Source organism: Myxine glutinosa, unplaced genomic scaffold (genome assembly GCF_964187855.1).
Source record: "Myxine glutinosa unplaced genomic scaffold, kmMyxGlut1.1 SCAFFOLD_3314, whole genome shotgun sequence".
Lineage (NCBI taxonomy): Eukaryota > Metazoa > Chordata > Myxini > Myxiniformes > Myxinidae > Myxine > Myxine glutinosa.
The window spans coordinates 15,707-36,245 of NW_027619407.1; the positions used below are offsets into that span (position 1 = coordinate 15,707).

Here is a 20,539-nt window from a genome sequence, read left to right on the forward strand (position 1 = left end):
CTTTCTCTTCTGGGCATTATCTCAGGCACCTTTTGAGTTAGGAAGCTGATATTAGGACATGCCATAGACCAAGTGATTTGGCTGTAAAGGCTATTTTTGATTTATTGATTAATCAATTAATCGATTAATTATTTGATTATTCAATTAATGACTTAATTAATAAAAAATTTTAAAGTTGCCGATTCAGATGAAATGGTGGTTGTTTATGTGCTCTATTAGCCAAATGATTAATTATTTAATTTTTTAGGATTTTTATTTATTTGTTTTCATTAATAGTCATTTACTTATTTTCTTTCTCATCTGGGCAATATCTCAGGCACCATTTGAGCTAGGAAGCTGATATTTGGACACAACAGTGACCAAGTGATGTGGCTATAAAGGATATTTTTGATTTATTGATTTCTCAATTAATTGATTAATTAATTTATTGATTTATAAATTAATTATTTAATTTTTCCAATGAATGACTTATTTAATTAATTTTCTAAAAGTTACTGCTTCGGCTAAGGCACTGGTGGTTTAGGTTTGCTGTTTGCCAATTGATTAAGAAAATATTGTATGATCATAATTTGTTGATTTTAATTATGCAATTAATCAATCAATTATTGTGCACCTCTCCCTCGTAATACAGTCTCTATGAGCTGCACGGCGGTATGCCGCGCTGGAGGATATTTATTTATTTGGAATGGGGCCGGGGTACTTTGAATGTATCTGTACTTGTTTGTGTTTGTTTGAGAGGAGTGCATGGACACGTTTTAGGCAGTGAAGAGGAATTCATAGTCCATGGTGGGTGATGATCCCAATGATCTCAATGTAAATGTGGATCGTATAGCACCGCTAAGCCTCGTGTTTTACTTAACGGTTAAGGTGGCTGGCTTAAGATTGCAAGGCCATGAGTTCAAGCCCCTGCCGTTCCGTTTGAATTAACACCAGGTGGGTTGACTCAGCCTATCATCCTTCCGAGGTCGGCATAATGAGTACCAGCTTGCTCGGAAGAACTTGAGTATCCTGTTCCGGAGTGGTGACCTGTCCTGGATTGTGCCCCAATAATCTAGAAACTGCGTTTGCAGCTATATGCATCTGAAGATGCAAAAAGGAGTGGTCAAACACCACTCCTTTGGGGATTGGGTATTATAAGTCATCACATCTGTAATTCTGGGGGAATTAACTCATCCATAATTCTGGGGTAAATAGACGCAGTTTCTTCTCGACTCCCAAAAATTTGTATTCCAGCTTTTTGACAGTAATTGTTCCCTGTTTACCCACTTATATCCCATGTAAGTGATCTCTCTACTGTCTTTCCACATTACCACCCTCAATCCAAATTGGGAATGCTATTATAAAGCTCCTGTGCTTAAGCATATGGGTGACCTTCAGTAGAGATTTTCACATTGGATTTTGCCAACACATTCTCCCTTACATTGCTTCTCCCTTGCAATAAGCATACAATGGTACTTTTGTGGAATAGTGGAAACACTGGCTCATGCCTATCTTGGGTGCAAATGCTTGGTTCCTCTTTTGTTGATGTTAAGATTGTTATTCAATCAGACATTTTCCCCTCATTTTTATTTTTCCTGTTTTTTTCCATAAATGGCCTTGGTGTTGCTCCAGGCCTCCATACATTAACTGTGCCAAAAATTTTTATTGCTCAAGACAAATTAGCCATGTGTAAAACCAGAAAGTCCCAAATACAAAACGATAGTTTTGTTTCTGATATTGTTCCAATGTTTAAAGATATTATTTTGAGCTGTATTCAATTTGATTTTTGCCATTACTCTGTTTCTGGTCAATTCTACTCTCGTGAGAAACTCTGGAGTGCAGACAATGCTCTTTGTGAATAGTCTGATAATTTGCTGGAAATGAATCTATAACTGACACCTTCCTTTTCAACTGCTACCGATATTTTTTTTTTTTTTTTTTTTTTTTTTTTTTTTTTACTGGGCCATCTTTGTTTCATCTAAATTATATTTTACTTGTATTTGATGGCAGTGACGTCACTTCCTCCAAGCTCAGTGGCCATGACAAGTGTTTATCTCATCAGTATGTCCATGTGTGTGGTGGTGGTTTGTATGCAGCCTGTGGCTGCTTTGCTGCATCATTTACTGGGGGTGTGGCTGTACCGCTGATGCAACGCCCCCATTACCAGTCAACTGGTACTCATTTTGCCAACCTCAGAAGGATGTCAGGCTGAGTCAACCCACCTGGTGTTAATTCGATGGTTGACAGGGGCTTGAACTCAGGACCCTAAGATCTCAAGCCAGCCATACGTTAACCGTCAAGCCAACACCTGCCTTTTTGTGTGTGTGTGTGTGTGTGTGTGTGTGTGTGTGTGTGTGTGTGTGTGTGTGTGTGTGTGTGTGTGTGTGTGTGTGTGTGTGTGTGTGTGTGTGTGTGTGTGTGTGTGTCAGCTCTATTACGAGTCTTAGCTCATGTATAAAAGAAAAAAATTCTAACAAGTTGGATCACCCGAACAAGATTTGGGTACTTATACACATAAGTAAAATATGAAGACTACAACGGCACTCGGTCGAGTGCATACCTCATCCAGGCTGAACAGTTTATGTTTTGGATCCCATTGATAGGCCAGATCTGGATTCGGATCTGCACCAAAATCTACTCGTCTTGTTCATGTCACCTAACCAACTCATCCCCAAAGCCAAATGGCCTCCTCATTTCTTTGTTTGAGGTCACACAGGATTGTGGTGACCACACTTTACATGCAATGTAGTCCCATGGAGACTGTGGACCCTTTGTATATCAATTTACATTCTGCATATGGAAAGTATGATATTAAAATGCAATCGGCTCAATTTCTGACAAAGTATGCCAACCAACAAAATAATAATGTTGATACATCGTAGAAACATTTTGACAAACATTGTGAAAACATTATTTTGTAAGGTTTTTAAAACATCCCTAAAACGTTTTTAAATAACATTTTAATGACATTTTAAAACTTTCTTATGTTATTGTACTCGTAAATTAACATCATAAACGTCAAAATGCATTTTTGAATGTTTCAAGAATGCAATGTCCACAGCTCAACCACAAAATAATGTATTGTTAATGTTTTTGAAACCCTACAAAATAATGTTTTCATAACATTTGGTTGACAACCTTTTTCAAAAGTTGTGAAAATGTTTTCTGTTACCTGGGATCGGCTTTCGAACCTGGAGGCACAAGCCAAGTTCCGCCTCTATCCCCGCTGAGGGGGAAACCGACATGTGACTTCTCCGCCCATAGCTCCACTAATTCAAGTATAAACATAAATTTCATAAATAGTTGAAAATTTGTATTGTGAAGTTTACCTTCCGCAATGAAAATATTGCGGTACAGCAAATTTCAGGGATATTCAGCCTGTTGTTTGGAAATGTAAGAAACAAACAAACACACAAACACATATACGTATATATATACGTATATACTGTGTATATATATATATTTTTTTTTGTGTGTTGCAGGTTTTGACCACAATGCGGTCATTCTTGTTATAATAAGAATGTCAAGGTGTTTCTCTGTCTTCTCTCTCTTTCTCTCTCTTTTGTGTAAATCCTGATTTATGTGCAGTTTTTCCAAACAGGACATTAAATATATCAATGCGACGCAACAAGGCATACGTGTTCTCCTCTCATGTGTGGAAAATGAAGCATGCAACAACTAGGACAAGCTATAAAATTCACTTTTACTTAAAAATTGTGCTCGACACCAATGAACTAGCAGTTCCGACAGGATATGCATGTGCAGAAAGTAAAAGAAATGTTATATTCATATCCTCGTGTCCTAGTTCCTCAATACTCAGCTGTTTCGTCATTGTTTGATCAAAAGCAATAAAATTAATGACACGGTTTAAATTATGTTTTGACAGCAATTTTGATTTTATTTATTTATAATTTGTTTATTAAATTAAAGTTAATCTGCAATAAAGAGTTGAACAAATAAATTAGGATACTCGGTGTTGAGGGGAAGAGTATGCATACAAAACTACTTCCCTGTACAAAATAATTACATTGGGATAAAAACAAAATAATTTCAAAATAATGAGGCAAAAAATAAAATAATTACATTGTAAGCAATAAATGCAGGGAAGAGGATCTAGAGCATGGGTTCTTAACCTTTTTCCCTGTCAAGACCCCCAACGGATTGCCCACGATGTCCCCATACCCCTTCGCCAGACTGTTGACTGACCAAGGCGCACCAGAGGTGCTGCGGGATTGGGGGGCATGTCCCCCTAGAATTTTTTGGATTTCTATGTGCTCTGTGGTGCATTCTGAGAGGTGTTTTTACTTTAATTGCCTATTTTTGGGGATGAAAATTGGTAACTTATTACCCAGAAAATGGGCCATATTTGGGGATCCGCGCCTGATTACCAGTCCTATTAGGTTCCAGTGTGAGTGTGACTGTTCTACAGTGTTTGTATTAAAATATATATTTATTATATATTTAAAGTTGATATTTCATTGAATTTATTACAATTTATTATTTATTAGGAGTCCCATAACCCCAGATTTTGGTCCCCATACCCCCAAGGGGTATGGATACCCCAGGTTAAGAACCCCAGATCTCGAGGGAAAATTGAATCCGCAGCAGCTTTACAGCATAACAATGTGGTGGAAAGAATTTGTGAGTGGGCATTGGGATAAAAACTTGAATGTATAAACCAAAATGTATAAATTCAGAGAATCCTCGGCCCTTCCCATCTCCTTTCTCCAAAATATATCAAGGACTTGCATCATAAAAGTGGATTTAAAAAAGCGACATTAATGAGGCATTTCACTTGCTGCATGCTGGGAAACTGCACTCTGACCTGAGGAAAGTGTTTATCTCCAGTGCAGAGGAAGTGAATGGGTTTTTCAATGATTGAATTGTTAATGTTTTAACGTGCATGATTATACTATAACCTGTGTCTGGAAGGGACAAAGGATGTAGTGGACTTATTCTTTACCTCCGCCAACAAAGGTGGACAGAGTTTATGTTTTCACCCCTGTCTGTCTACAACAACAACAACAACAACAACAACAACAACAACAGGGGGTTAGCCTTGCGGGGGTTAGAGCGGGGGTTAGCCTTGCGGTCCCCATGACAATCTTCTCCATTTTGCCCTATTTTCTGCATCTCTCCTTGTTAACCGCCTTGCCCGCATGTCTTCTTCCACCATCTTTAGCCAAGTCTTTCTCGGTCTTCCCCGTCCTCTACTTCCTTCTACATTCATTTGCATCACTCTTCTCAACCAGTCACTTTCATCCTTCCTCAACACATGACCAAACCATCTCAACCTGTTCCTCTTCCTGTCTGTCTGTAAGCAGGGTATCTCAAAATGTTGTTGATGGATTCGGATGAAATTTGGTGGACAGTTTTGGTGTGTGACATGGACACATTGATTAGAATTTGGTGAAGATCTGGAATCCGCATCTAGATACTATCATTTAAAAGTGATTTTTCACCATTGAATGATTGGGGCCAAAAACAATATGAAGCACGATATCTCAAAAAGGACGGATTCGGCCAAAAAATCGTGGGCAGGTTGGGTGTGCCACAAGGACGAATTGATTCGATTTTAGTGAAGATCCGGATCCGATTGTTTTTTAATTTTCAAGTGATTCTTCACCATTTAGAGTTGTTTGTTTTAAAACAAAAAAACATTTGTTTTAATGTCCAATAGCATTGTTTTCAAGATTTCCTTTTTCTTTTTATTTGTTGAACGACAATTGCTGGATACCTCAAGGATCCTTATAAATTGTAATGTCCTATTTCCATGGGTTTTTCCAACACACATGGGGATTTGAAATCTGAGATGTTGAATAGTAATCCACGGTCGGATAGAAAATAATCACACTTGTCTCTTTCGACGATGCAAGTGGATATGAAAGCGCATCTCATTAAGCTATATATCTGGTGTAAACATTGGACAATCCGTTTTGTTTAAACTTCTAAGTTATGACTCCAAAGGACTTGTCAACATTAAGCTCCACTTTATGACTCCTCACGCGACGCTGAACTGGAAAAGTTTAATAGTGATCAATTTTCCTCTCACTGACACTAACTTATTTTGTACTAGATGTGCAAAAGTCGAGGCAGCAAACCTTGACTAATCACTGATTGATTTGTCTGCATTAGGCTTCTTGACAGTTACCTGTAGCAGTTATATTATCTTTGCAAAGGAAAGCCGGAGCCTCAAGCATAGTGGAAAGTAATTACTCTTGATTGATTAGGCTACAACTGGATTTTCAGTAAAACATTCAAGCCTTATTGCCCAGTAAACTGCTTAGCTTTAATCATGGTTGCTTCGTGGATGAAATGCTGGAATCATTTACAACATTTTAGTTGCTCGTGTGGTTGTTGTCTGGAGACCGCATGTCTGGAAAACATATTTGATATGTTGTTGAACCTGTTGCTGTTTTATTCTAATTTTCTTTCCAATTCTGCATTTGCAGGTGATCAGCCTTTCAAGTGTCCACACTGTCAGTACGCTGGTGCACAGCTATCCTCACTCAAGTACCACATAGAGCATTATCATCCTGTAACACCGTCACTCTCTTCCGAGGTCACTTTGGAATCGAGGGATGTTTTCACGGATAAAGCCTTTTCCACTCTGTTCGATCAACCCACACCTCTTGCCTACCCTGAGATTTACACAGGAAATGAGGGAAGCCTCAGTGGACAGTCCACAAGTTTGGCCTGCATGCCAAGCCAACGAGCTATTGCGCATGGCGTTGGGCAGCGCAAGGAAGAGAGGGATGACAAAGTCATGGGCTGTTGTGATCACTCTGTTTCTCCCAAGGGTGGTGTCACTGCTCGACAGCCAGCCCCACCTTGGAGATTCCAATCTAACTCTTGTGATGATCTCCAAATGGAGCCACTTGACTTGTCACTTCGACCTCATCACGGGGAAGCAGTTGAAGCCATGAGGGCATCCGCTTCTTGGCAAAAGAGTGGCACTCATTTGACAATAGAAACTGAAAAAGGATTTTCACCTGAAGACAAGTCGGGAATTGGGCTAGCAGGAAGCCCTGCAGTGATGGTAGGTGGTTCTGTACCCTCTGCTATAGAGACTGAGAGTGGAATGGCAGGAACACCTTATGGTACAGCAAAATGGTCACAGTCTTATTCGCCATCCTTGCTAACCCCACCAACGCAAAGATCAAATGGGTCTTTCACAAAATCTGGATCTGTACTTGACTACTATAAGCAGTTGAACTTTTATCCACCGCAAAATAACACTGACAAGAAAGAGAAGCTGGAAGAGAGCGATGTTGGCAATGGTGGTTCTGTCGAGCCGAATGGAGATCACTGCAGTGATGAGAACGCGACACAGTTTGGAGGTCTCGGGAAAAGCTGGGAGTGGCTTCGTGGAAGCATCACCAACTTGGCTGGCCTAGAAGCACCACTTTGCAACCGCTGGTTTTTAGATTCCACCAATGAAACTGATGCAACAGCTGGCGAAGGTGAGGGAATCAGGGAGATTGGTTATGATGAATATGAAGCACAGACGGGAACACTTTAATTTTCTGAGTTGTTTTGCTTGGCGTTATGTAGCGGAGGGTAAAAAAAATTTTTTGGGAGAATTTGGCAATCATCACACTCAACTCATTTTCACAGGAGCTATGTGGGACTGAATTATCAATATGCAGCGTCAATTTTGTTTTTCTGATTGAATGATTTCATCTGCAACTCACCTAAACTTCATTCGTACTGAAGCATAATTGACGACATAATGCAGGTGTTATTGAGTATACGATGCATAAATAACATTCTGCTTTGATGGACTTATAAAAGAATTTGGTGTTGTTCAGTATTATAAGTAGATGTGTTAAATTTCATTTCGTTTTGATAACAGCTGTAGATGGAGTAGAATACTTTAATTTTGCAATAAATGACAAGACACCTCTTATTTTATCCTGGTTGTGGAAAATCTGATGGAAAGGGGTAAGGAGAAGCATTGTGCGTTGATCGAACAGAGAAAGAATTTCTGGAAAGAATTTTGACATTTTCAAAATTATTATTAAAGTTAAATCATTTCTACTTCTTCTTCTTCTTCTTCTAGTCTTCTTCTTCTTTTTTTCCTACATTATTGTTTATCAGATATGCCCAAATAAGGGAATTTTTTTTTTCCAAAACATACTTTCAAATTCCGACTCAAATTGTCTTTCTAATTTCTTACAGACAACGATATTGCTTTTTATTGGATGAAATCTTTCTAGCAACAGTTGTTTTGAGCGTGAAAATGTGTGGTTTTATTTTGTGTGTCACAGCTATTATCTGTAATTGAATGCTTTTTCATGCAAAAGTCAGACCTTGACAACTAAATGATGTGCTGCCCTAATTTTGATTAAAATGGCATGATTTAAGTCGGAAAAATGCTGCAAGCAAGTTCAAAAAGTCTCTAAGTGGGCGAGGAAAGGGCTTAATTGATGAGATCTGACATATATTCGTTTACCTTTCTAAGCCGCGCTTGATGGCTCCGTGTTGAAGCAAAGTGTGGTGGAGGGAACATCTCTCGTTTCCTGACAAGCGCCCGGCAGAAAGCCCAATAAATATAACGAAATGGTGCTTTCGGTCCAAGTAGGGACAGGCTGTGAGCTCAGCAATGAGATAGCTGTGGGTTGAGCTGTTGTCATTCCAGTGAAGGTGTGTATCTTCAATTTGGAAATACAGAAGAGTGTCCATGGTAGAGAACACTGGAATATTGCGGGAGATTTATATGTCACAGGGTTTACATTCCATTCATGTGCAAAAGCTATGAGATAAACATGAAAACCCATGTTTAAACAATAACAAAACCACTACCAAATGTGTAGTTTTGATTGCAGCAGATGAACAAGATTTTTCACATGAGATTCAGTTGAGTGGACAGACAAGAGTTGAAGGTATTTTGAGAAAACTTTGGAATCTGATCGAACTGTCTGCAGTTACCAGATACTGTAATAAACTTGAACGGTCACTTTGTTATTACTACCCTGCAAATACACGGGACATCATTAGGTCTTTTCTCCCGCCTCTGGAACAAACTCCCTCACTCTCTTCAATCCCACTCCACCCTCCAGGTCTTTAAAACAGCTGTTCACCACCATCTCTTATCTTCCCCCATCCAAAACCTTGATCTATTCTACCCCCGCTAATTTCACCCCAATTCCACTTTTTTGAAATACCAACTTCTGTCCTGGAGGTCCTTGGTGTCCTTGTGTTTTATACTTCTCCCACCCCCCCCCCCCTTCCCACGCCTCCTCCCCCCCAAGCCTTCTCCCTCCCACACATTTCCCTGCTCTTAAATGTTGTGTGCTCTCAAGTGTTTGTGTGCTTCCCCTTCTCTTGTCTTCCACTCACTCTTTTTATATATTTTGTTTGTCTGGTTGATTTGTTTGTGAAGTAAATGTCAGCTCTTTCACGAGCCTCGATTCAGTATACAAAAAAAAAAAAAACTGTCCTTATAATTCATAGAAAGGTACAACAATGATAACTAATTTGTGTGTCTCTATCTTCCATGTGATTTATGTACAAGATTCACCAAGAGGCTCCGATCACAGTTTTAAAAAACTGACTATATATATATATATATATATATATATATATATATATATATATATATATATATATATATATGTATATATATATATATATATATATATGTATATATATATATATATATATATACATATACTGTATATATACAGTCATGTGAAAAAGTAAGTACACCCCATGTAAAGTTTTGACTTTTTCAACATATTTCAACATACAGCTATTTGATCTTCATATCAACAATATTGAGAGATAAAGGTGATATAATATAACAAATATCATGAAACATTTACATTTTGTAGTCCATTGTATAATTTAAATAAACATAAATGCAAATTTCGCATGTGGAAAAAGTAAGTACACCCCTACATTTATCACTACTTCAAATACCTAAAATTAGAATCAGGTGCACCAGCTCAGGTGCAAATGATTAGAACATCGTCAGAGAGGATCTTGGAGGAACCTGTCTTATTTAAACCTCAGATATTTAGTTTGGTTTGCTCTTTGTTGTTGAAGTGTGCGGCATCACCATGCCTAGATGAAAAGAGCTCTCTGAGGCCTTCAGAAAGAAGGTTATAGATGCCTACGGGTCTGGGAAGGGATTTTAAAAGATCTCCAAACCATTTGAAATCAATCATTCGACTGTCCGGAAGATCATCTACAAGTGGAGAAGATTCCAAACAACTGCCAACTTGTTCAGGCCAGGCCGCCCCAGCAAGTTCAGCCCGAGAGGAGACCGCAAGATGCTGAAAGAAGTCTCTAAGAACCCCAGAATGTCATCACGGGACCTACAGGTAGCTCTTGCCACTGTTGATGTCAAAGTGCACGAGTCTACCATTAGAAAGAGGCTGCACAAATTTGATCTACATGGGAGGTGTGCCAGGAGAAAACCTTTGCTGTCCAGAAAGAACATCAGGGCAAGTCTAAAGTTTGCCAATGAACACCTAGGCAAAGACCATCACTTCTGGAACAATGTGCTCTGGACAGATGAGTCAAAGGTAGAGCAATTTGGCCACAGTATCAGAAGACATGTTTTTTCAAAAACCAAAGACAGCATTTGACCACAAGAACCTGATACCAACTGTAAAGCATGGTGGTGGAAATATTATGGTTTGGGGCAGCTTTGCTGAATCAGGCCTGGGCAGCTCACCATCATAGAATCCACTATGAATTCTTCATTGTACCAGAGGGTGCTTGAGGATAATGTGAGGCCTCTGTTGGAAAGTTGAAGCTCAAACAAAGGTGGACCTTGCAACATGACAATGACCCGAAACATACCAGTAAATCCACCAAGGAATGGCTTTTTTTTTTCTTTTCTTTTTTTGTATACTGAATCGAGGCTCGTGAAAGAGCTAACATTTATTTCACAAACAAATCAACCAGACAAACAAAATATACAAAAGAGGGAGCGGAAGCCAAGATGGGGAGAGAAGGGGAAGCACACAACCACAACATTTGAGAGCAGGGAGAAGTGTGGGAGGGAGAGGGCTTGGGGGCAGGAGGCGTGGGAAGGGGAGGGGGGGGGGGGGAGAGGTATAAAACACATGGGGACCGAAATTAGCGGGGGTAGAAAAGATCAAGGTTTTGGATGGGGGAGGATAAGAGATGGTGGTGAACAGCTGTTTTAAAGACCTGGAGGGGAGAGTGGGATTGAAGAGAGTGAGGGAGTTTGTTCCAGAGGCAGGAGAAAAGAGGAATGAAGGAGTGAAGGTGAGCAGAAAGTCTTGATTTTGGCAGTTTAACCATAAGAGGGTTGCAGGCAGATCTTGTGCGACCTGTAGGAATATTTGGGGGACAGAGCCCAGAGAGGGCTGGTGGGGCAAGGCCAGAGAGGAGTCGGTAGAAGACGGAAAGACCACCAACCTGCCTGCGGTGAGTGAGTGAAAGGCCCTTGGAGTTAGCTTCATCGCGGGAGATTCCAATGATTCTGAACGCTTTGGTTTCAACAGCGTGAAGACGGGCTAGGTGTGAGGCAGGAGCACCAGACCAGAGGGGAGAGCAGTATTCCATAGAGCTGCGGATGAAAGCCTTGTATGTGGTGAGGAGCTCAGGTGTGTCAAGGAAGGACTTCACACGATGGAGGATGCCCAGTCGGCGACTGGCTTTGGAGGCCAGATTTGAAATGTGGTTTTCCCAGGAAAGATCATGGCAAATAGTGAGACCCAAAAGCTTGAGTGACAGAACTTCTTGGAGAGGATTATTCAGAAAGTGGATGGGAGGGTTTTCCAGTCGGTCTTTTCGGAGAGACATCGTAAGAGTGTGAGATTTATCAGGATTGAAAGACATGTTCCATTTGTTTGCCCAGTCTGTGATTTTGTCCAGGTCTGCAGAGAGTGAGGAGGCTGCAGTCTGCCGATCTGAGGGATGAGGAATGGAGCGACAGAGAGTAGAGTCGTCAGCAAAGAGATAGAGAGGATTTTCAAGAGAGTCAGAGAGATCATTGATGAAGACCAGGAAAAGCACAGGGCCCAGAACACTACCTTGGGGAACTCCAGCCTGAACAGGAAGAGGAGATGAGAGAAACCCATTCAGGGCCACACGTTGACTACGACCAGAGAGGAAGTCCGTCAGCCATGCGTGGAGAGTTCCATGGATACCAAAGGAGGAGAGTTTGGTGAGCAGAGCAGGGTGCCAGACCGTATCGAAGGCACGTGAAATGTCAAGGGAGACAGCTCTAATTTCCTGTTTGGTGTTGAGGACCTCCATCCATTGTTGAGAAAGCAGAAGCAGCATGTCCAGAGTAGAGTGACCTGGTCTGAAACCAAATTGATGATCAGAGATCAAGCCATTGGAGAAGAGGAAAGATTTCATATCTGAAGCAATGATGGATTCCATGACTTTGCTGATAATTGGGAGAAGGCTGATTGGTCTGTAGTTGCTGGGATCTGTTTTTGCACCTTTTTTGTGCAAAGCGGTGATGTTGGCTGATTTCCAAGCAGATGGCAGATGACCTTGAGCAAATGAGAGGGTGAAGAGAACAGAAAGAGGGAGTGAAAGAGCGGAAGAACATGATTTTAGGACCCGTGGGCTGATGCCGTCAGGACCAGTTGCAGAATCAGAGTCGAGGGTTGACAGAAACTTTTCCACCTTGTCAGGAGGAAAGGACACAGAGTCCAGGAGCAGCTGGGTACGACTGGGTATGGTGGGTACAGAGAGGGATGGGTTTGGGACACAAGATTTAGAGGCAAACACAGAGTTGAGGCATTCAGCTTTTTCACGTGCGGAGTCAGCCGTTAAGCCGTTTGAGGTGAGGGAGGGGATGGAGGGGGAACAAACACCAGAAACAGATTTGACCAGACGCCACCAGGATTTGGAAGAGGGAGACAGACAAGAGAGTTCGGTCTTGAGAACGGTGAGATATTGTTTCCTGGCTCTCCTGAGGGTGGACACACACTTGTTTCGGGCTTTGTGAAAGGAAATGAGATTTCCTTCCGTTGGATTTGCTTTCCAGGAGACGAAAGCAAGTTGTTTCAGGGCAACAGCCTCACCACAAGATTCCGTGTACCATGAACGGGAGGAAGGGTATGACAACTGAAGACGAGATGGGATAAATCTGTGCATGAGAGAGAGCAATTTACTTTGAAAGAATTCCCAGGATGAGTTGATGTCAGAGGCAGTAGAGATGGGAGACCAGTCCAGATGATTGATGGCTGCTTGAAGACCGTGCCAGTTGGCCTGAGTGAAATGCCAGACTCGTCGACGCTGAGTAGGCTCTCTGAGAATGGTCAGAGAGATGTCCACTTTGACAAGCACATGATCAGATGAGCCGATTGGAGCAGAAGAAGAGCAGCAGACATTTTCAGGGAAGTTTGTCATAACCAAATCCAGAAGAGAAGATGCTCTGTTGACTGAGATCCGGGTCGGGAAATTGACAGATTGTGTCAGTCCCAGTGAGTCGCAGAAGTCCTTTGCTTAAGAGCCGTGGCTGGTGAGAGAGGTACCCACACCCAGCCAACTGGCATGGTGACAATTGAAATCACCACATATGAGGAAGAGAGAGTTGGGATGGGTAGATAGAAGTTGGTCCATATTATCAGACAGCGAGATGTAGATGGAGTCATCGCTGTTTGGTGGACGGTACAACACACATATGAACAAAAGGTGGGAGCGAAGGGGAAGCCGTAGCCAAAGGTATTCCTGGGGGTGAGGTGGAGAGAGGGCAGTGGAGGGCGAGTGAGGAAGAGAGTTTTTTATAAAGATAGCAACCCCACCTCCAGGACGAGGCTCAGGACGAGGCTCAGGAAATAAGCCCCGCCCGGACTGAAAAGAAAGAAATGGAGGGTTCTGGAATGGCCAAGTCAAAGCCCGGATCTGAATCCCATTGAGATGTTGTGGGGGGATTTGAAACGAGCTGTGCATGCAAGAAACCCCTCAAACATCGCACAGCTGAAAGAGGTCTGCATGGAGGAGTGGGCAAAAATTTCTCCCAGTCGATGTCAGAGACTGGTAGAAGACTGGTAGACAGTTATAAGCAACGCCTACTTGAGGTTGTTTCTGCCAAAGGGGGCAATACCACCTATTAGAGCCAAGGGTGTACTTACTTTTTCCACGTGCGAAATTTGAATTATGTTTATTTAAAGAATACAATGGACTACAAAATGTAAATGTTTCATGATATTTGTTATATTATATCACCTTTATCTATCAATATTGTTTAAATGAAGATCAAATAGCTATATGTTGAAATATGTTGAAAAAATCAAAACTTTACATGGGGTGTACTTAATTTTTCACGTGACTGTATTGTGTATGTGTGTGTATATATATATATATATATATATATATATATATATATATATATATATTGTTGCGGATGTCCTCGTCGGCCTTCTCCCCTTACCAAGGGGGGATTAGTCCTCATGTATTTGACTAGCCGACGGGATCCGGGGCTATGACGTTCCTTCCGGACGGCGTTAAATAGGGTGGTAGGCCGAATTCCTATTACCTAAGTACCAACGCCGCCTAGGAAGCAAGGAAATAAGCCCCGCCCGAATCACGGTAGCGAACGGTAGCGAACCTATTTAACTACCGAGCGGTAGCGAACCGTGACCCGAGCCATTAGCAATGACTAACCCGATTCAAGCGGTTCCTATCGTGCCATGCTTACCCAATGAAGGAAATGACTGAAACGGTCGAATTTGGGAAAAAGGAATAACACGATTTATTTACAATTTGTAGAAGAAGAAGAAGAAGAACACACAGGGCAGCCTTATAGTCTTATACTTATCCCAAGACAATGGGCCCGCTCACACTCAGACACTCACACGGGGATTGCAGATGGTCAGGTTGATGGTCCAGGGATGATGTCCAGGCAGTTCGCTCCGGTCCCCGACTCGCACCGCGAAGAAGATGGTCAGGGCGGCAGAAGCTCCCCATGGGTCGTTGGCGCAGATCGGACAATTACGGGGCGAACGGTAAGCTGGGCTTGGCGGTTACGCTGGCGTGGCTGCGTACGTAATAACTGGACCGGCGCTATATGCGCTCCCAATACAAATTCGTATGCGCTCCCAATACAAGTTCGTATGCAAGGCGCAAATCCTTCCAGTTCTCGGCAGTCCTTCAATACAGTCCTCTCCCCACGAGTCCTCTCACAACGAAGTTCTCCTGGCCAGTCCTCATCAATTCTCTTATCAGTCCTGTTCAAGGGCTTTGTGCGTTGGCTTTTATAGGCACGCCCTTACCACGCCCTGTCACGCCACATCACCCGAGCCCTGATTGGCTGGTGGCCCTTACCGCTGCTGTCTCCCCCGCTTCAACCTCGACGCCGCACTCCTCCCTCTCTCAGGCCTACCTCGTGTCATTTGACTAGGGAGCATCCTAATGCGAGGTGCAATAGCCAAAATGGGGCGCGGGATGGATTCTGCCCAACGAGGTAGATTTGGAGGGTGGAGGCAAAATGAAAGGACCTAAACTTATTTATTTTACACAACGCAGATGTTACTAGGGAAATGGCCTTATACTCACATAGACTATGACTTAACTAATATCCTAAATGGGCCTACGTGTTGCTTGTGGACTAACTAGGGGGCAAACCTTTAACCTTTAATGATGTTATATGTACACTCTCAAAACCGCAACAATATATATGAATATATATTGTGTATATACTGTATATATATATAATTAAATATTTATATACAGAGTGGCCACAAAGTCCCTATGCATAATAGTGTGTCCTCTTACTTATTTGTTTTCCAGGTACGGCTTCAGCATGACGGATACCAGTGAGTACACGATAGACTAGAGACTGATTACTTGTGTTTGGGTTCATGACCGCGCACGAGAAGGAGCACGTTTTGAAGACATAAGGACAAGATTTTTGCAGAGGTTTGAAACGCCAGCTCCTACGTGCGACACGATGCGGGCATGGGAGAAGAAGGCTTTTTCAACAGGGAGTGTCCTTGATTTGACTTGATTTGGAGCAAGGCTCTTCTGCAGTGATTTTCCACCATTAGATCAAGACGAAGCGTATTTTTTTTGGATGTGTATGCTATTTACCTCAGCAATCGATCCAGGAATGTTTGTTTTTGGTGCAAACAAAATCCTCATTTTTATGAGGAATTTGTACAGCATCCTCCTCATGTCATGATGTGGGCAGCAATTTCAGAAGATCACTTGAAAGGGCCATATTTTTTCGATACAAGTGTCAATCACACTGCCTATTTGAACATACTTCAGACATGGTTTGTTTCACAACTGCGTGAGAGAGATCTCGAGGAAACAGCTATCCTGTAACAAGATGGTGCACCAGCACATTATGCTCTTGCAACACAACAACAACAACAACAACATGCATTTTAAGGCCATTTTCCCTGCTAGAGCGGGGGTTAGCCTTGCGGTCGCCAAGACAATCTTCTCCATTTTGCCCTATTTTCTGCATCTCCCCTTGTTAACCCCCTTGCCCGCATTTCTTCTTCCAGCATCTTTAGCCAAGTCTTTCTTGGTCTTCCCCATCCTCTACTTCCTTCTACATTCATTTCCATCACTCTTCTCAACCAGTCACTTTCATCCTTCCTCAACACATGACCAAAACATCTCAACCTGTTCCTCTTCACAGCATCAATCACAGGCTCTATTCCCATCATATTTCGCAATTCATCATTTGTCTTCCTCTCTCTCAACGATACTCCGCACATCCACCGAATCATTCGCATTTCCACCCTTTCCAACCTTCGTTGCTGCTCCACGTTCATTACCCATGTCTCGCTCCCATAAATCATAACACTTCTCACACATGCAGCATACACCTTTCCCTTCAGCTTCAACGACACTCCCCTCCTCATCAGCACACCACTCAGTCATCATCTCACTCATCAGCACGCCGCCCACTCCCGAAACTTCTTCCATGCACATCTCACTCTAGCAACCGTTTCCGAGTCTGATCCACCTTCTGCATTCAGCATTTCTCCGAGGTAGCAAAATGTTTTCACACCTTCCAGCTTCATGCCGTCTCCAAGATCCAACTCAACATTTCCTCCATCTGCAGCTCCCTCTGTGCACACCTTACATTTGAATGTAGCTGCCACACTGGTTAATGACCCTCTCAGACCACTACATTTTTGATGAACCCACTCAGCGCACATTGCACATTGAATGGAGTTCACTCCGACACCCTTCCTGCACACGGCCACTTCCCAGTTCTTTCCACCTCACCACATGCTTTACCACTTGCCATCACCTTCGTCTTTCCTATATTCACCTTCAGACCTTTTGTCTCCATACATTCCTTCCACTTGTTCATCTTCTCCTTCAGTCCATCCACACTTTCCGCAATCAACACCAGATCATCTGCATACAACAACTCCCATGGTAAACCCTCCTTTACGTTCTGAGCCAGCACCTCCATCACAGCTACAAATAGTAGTGGACTTAGTACCGACCCGTGATGCACTCCCACCTTCACCTCAAACTCACCACTGTTCCCATCCTTCGTCCTTACAGCTGTGCGCGCTCTTTTGTACATTGCCATCACAACTCTGATCAACCATTCCTCCACTTCTAACTTCCTCAATGCCCATGTCAATACTTCGCGTGGAACCCTATCGAATGCTTTCTCCAGATCAACAAACCCAAGAAACAACTTCTTCCTCTTCTCCATGTACTTCTCCTGCAACTGCCTCACAATAAAGAGCCCGTCTGTCGTTCCTCTTCCTGGCATAAATCAAAACTGCATTTCGTCGATCTTCACCTTCTTCCTTATCCTCCTCTCCAACACGCTTTCCAATACCTTCATGCCATTGGTCTTGCAGTTGGAGAATATCTCAATGACAAATTCAGTGGATGATGGATTGGACGTGGATCTAAGATAGTGTGGCCTCCGCGAAGTCTGGACTTAACACGATGTGACAACTCGCTTTGGGGCATTGTGAAAGAGGAAATTTCTCATCTCTGCCTAACAACAGTTGAAGGCCTCAAAACAGCTGTTAGGGGCTGCTTTTATGATGTCCAACCCTCAACATGGAAGAAGATGTCCAGAAGAACATGGATAAAAATTCAAATTTGTGCAGAGAATGGAGGGGAGAATACAGATAAATTCTAAATGTGTGCATAGGGACCTTGTGGCCACTCTGTACATGAATACATATACAGTGCATTTAGAAAGTATTCAGACCCCTTCACTTTTTCACATTTTGTTATGTTGCAGCCTTATGCTGAAATCGTTGAAATTCATTTTTTACCTCATCAATCTTCACTCAATACCCCATAATGACAAAGAGAAAACAGGATTTTAGAAAGTTTTGCAAATTTATTAAAAAGAAAAAACTGAAATATCACATTGACATAAGTATTCAAACCCTTTGCTATGACACTTGAAATTTAGCTCAGGTGCCTCCCATTTTTCTTGATCATCTTTGAGATGTTTCTACACCTTGATTGGAGTCCACCTGTGGTAAATTCAATTGATTGGACATGATTTGGAAAGGCACACACCTGTCTATATAAGGTCTCACAGCTGACAATGCATATCAGAGCAAAAACCAAGCCATGAGGTCCAAGGAACTGCCTGCAGAGCTCAGAGACAGGATTGTGTCGTGGCACAGATTTGGGGAAGCCTACAAAAAAATTTCTGCTGCATTGAAGGTTCTCAAAAGCACAGTGGCCTCCATAATTCTTAAATGGAAGAAGTTTGGAACAACCAGGGCTCTTCCTAGAGCTGGCTGCCCGACCAAGCTGAGCAATCGGGGGAGAAGGGCCTTGGTAATATAGGTGACTAAGAACCCAATGGTCACTCTGGCTGAGCTCCAGAGATCCTGTGTGGAGATGGGAGAAACTTCCAGAAGGACAACCATCACTGCAACACTCCACCGATCTGGGCTTTATGGCAGAGTGGCCAGACAGAAGCCTCTCCTTAGTGAAAGACACACGAAAGCCCGCTTGGAGTTTGCAAAAAAGCGCCTAAAGGACTCTCAGACTGTGAGAAACAAGATTCTGTGGGCTTTCGTGTTTCCCGATTGCTCAGTTTGGCCGGGCGGCCAGCTCTAGGAAGAGTCCTGGTTGTTCCAAACTTCTTCCATTTAAGAATTATGGAGGACACTGTGCTCTTGGGAACCTTCAATGCAGTAGAAAAAAAATTTGTAGGCTTCCCCAGATCTGTGCCGCGACACAATCCTGTCTCTGAGCTCTGCAGGCAGTTCCTTCGACCTCATGGCTTTGGTTTTGCTCTGATATGCAATGTCAGCTGTGAGACCTTATATAGACAGGTGTGTGCCTTTCCAAATCATGTCCAATCAATTGAATTTACCACAGGTGGACTCCAATCAAGGAGTAGAAACATCCCAAAGATGATAAAGAGAAATGGGAGGCACCTGAGATAAATTTCAAGTGTCATAGCAAAGGGTATGAATACTTATGTCAATGTGATGTTTCAGTTTTTTCTTTTTAATAAATTTGCAAAACTTTCTAAAATCCTGTTTTCTCTTTGTCATTACGGGGTATTGAGTGTAGATTGATGAGGGAAAAAATGAATTTAAACGATTTCAGCATAAGGCTGCACCATCACAAAATGTGAAAAAAGTGAAGGGGTCTGAATACTTTCTGAATGCACTGTATATTGCATGTTCCTAACATGATAGAGATACTTAGTATAGTATCTTGCAGATTACTCATCGGTCTGCTCAAACTTTGAAATATCATATTGGACTCAAATTCAGTTGCTAGGAAGGAGTTATACTGTTATTGTAGTTGCTGTTGCTGCTGTTTTGGAAATCACAAATATTCAAATACCACACAATTGTGATGATGTTGTTTATTGTCTTTTTGAAGCTCTGGAAGACATAAATAATCGTGTCTATTGGATTTTACATTTATGAAGGCGTTCAAAAAGATCTACAAAGGAAATACAATATTCCAGAACATGCCAAGAATTTTTATTTATTTTTGCAATATATTTGTATGTACGATGAGTAAAAGGAAATAAAAAACCAATCATTTGTGATGTGATGCATTGTTGAATTGGTATTCCTGACTGTGTTGCTTGTTATTGAACAGGAATATGACACTCTCATAGTAAGACTTCGAGCTTAATATCAAGACCATCTTCAGATTGTCTGATACCCAGTTGTACACTTTAGTGTATTTAAATAATTAGCAGTACACTTGTGGAGGTCTTTTTAACCAATCACAAACTCTCAAACTCGCAATCTGCCACTGTGAACAACCAACATGGAAAAATGCAAAAATTACGTACCCCACGACAATCCAAAAACACTGGAGTAAAACATCATCTCGTTTTTATTATCTCAGGGCCACTGCGTCTGTGCAAATTTTTTGTAACAAATGAAATTAAGATAACTGTAAATTGTATGAACAAAACTGTGGCACTCCACGATAAGTCCAGTTAGCAAAGGCTCACAAATATAATAGTGATATTAACATAAATCATACTTCAGGTTCACTCTGAAAGTTATTGCCAAATAATCATTGTGGAGAAACGAATTTAGCTTGTTCCTTACCCATTTCATTTTGTTTTGTTTTTTAGGGGGGAGTGAATTTCTTGCTTTTGGAAGTTTACTCTTGGAGTAGCAAA

The 20,539-nt window shown here is 41.9% G+C and overlaps 1 protein-coding gene across 2 annotated transcripts in view; it reads left to right on the forward strand.

Annotated features, from left to right (window-relative positions):
* Nucleotides 1-19,957, forward strand: part of LOC144889378 (uncharacterized) — a 31,857-nt gene extending 11,900 nt beyond the window's left edge. Inside the window, exons 2-3 of one of the 2 annotated variants that reach the window (XM_078769601.1) lie at nucleotides 6,432-7,442; nucleotides 19,777-19,957. In XM_078769601.1, coding sequence (XP_078625727.1) covers nucleotides 6,432-7,442; nucleotides 19,777-19,823 — 1,058 coding nt within the window. In that variant the 3' untranslated portion in view covers nucleotides 19,824-19,957. Of the gene's footprint in view, nucleotides 1-6,431; nucleotides 7,889-19,776 lie in introns of those variants that run through there. The other variant, XM_078769600.1, reaches the window with a different exon arrangement.
* The last annotated feature ends 582 nt before the right edge of the window (nucleotides 19,958-20,539 follow it).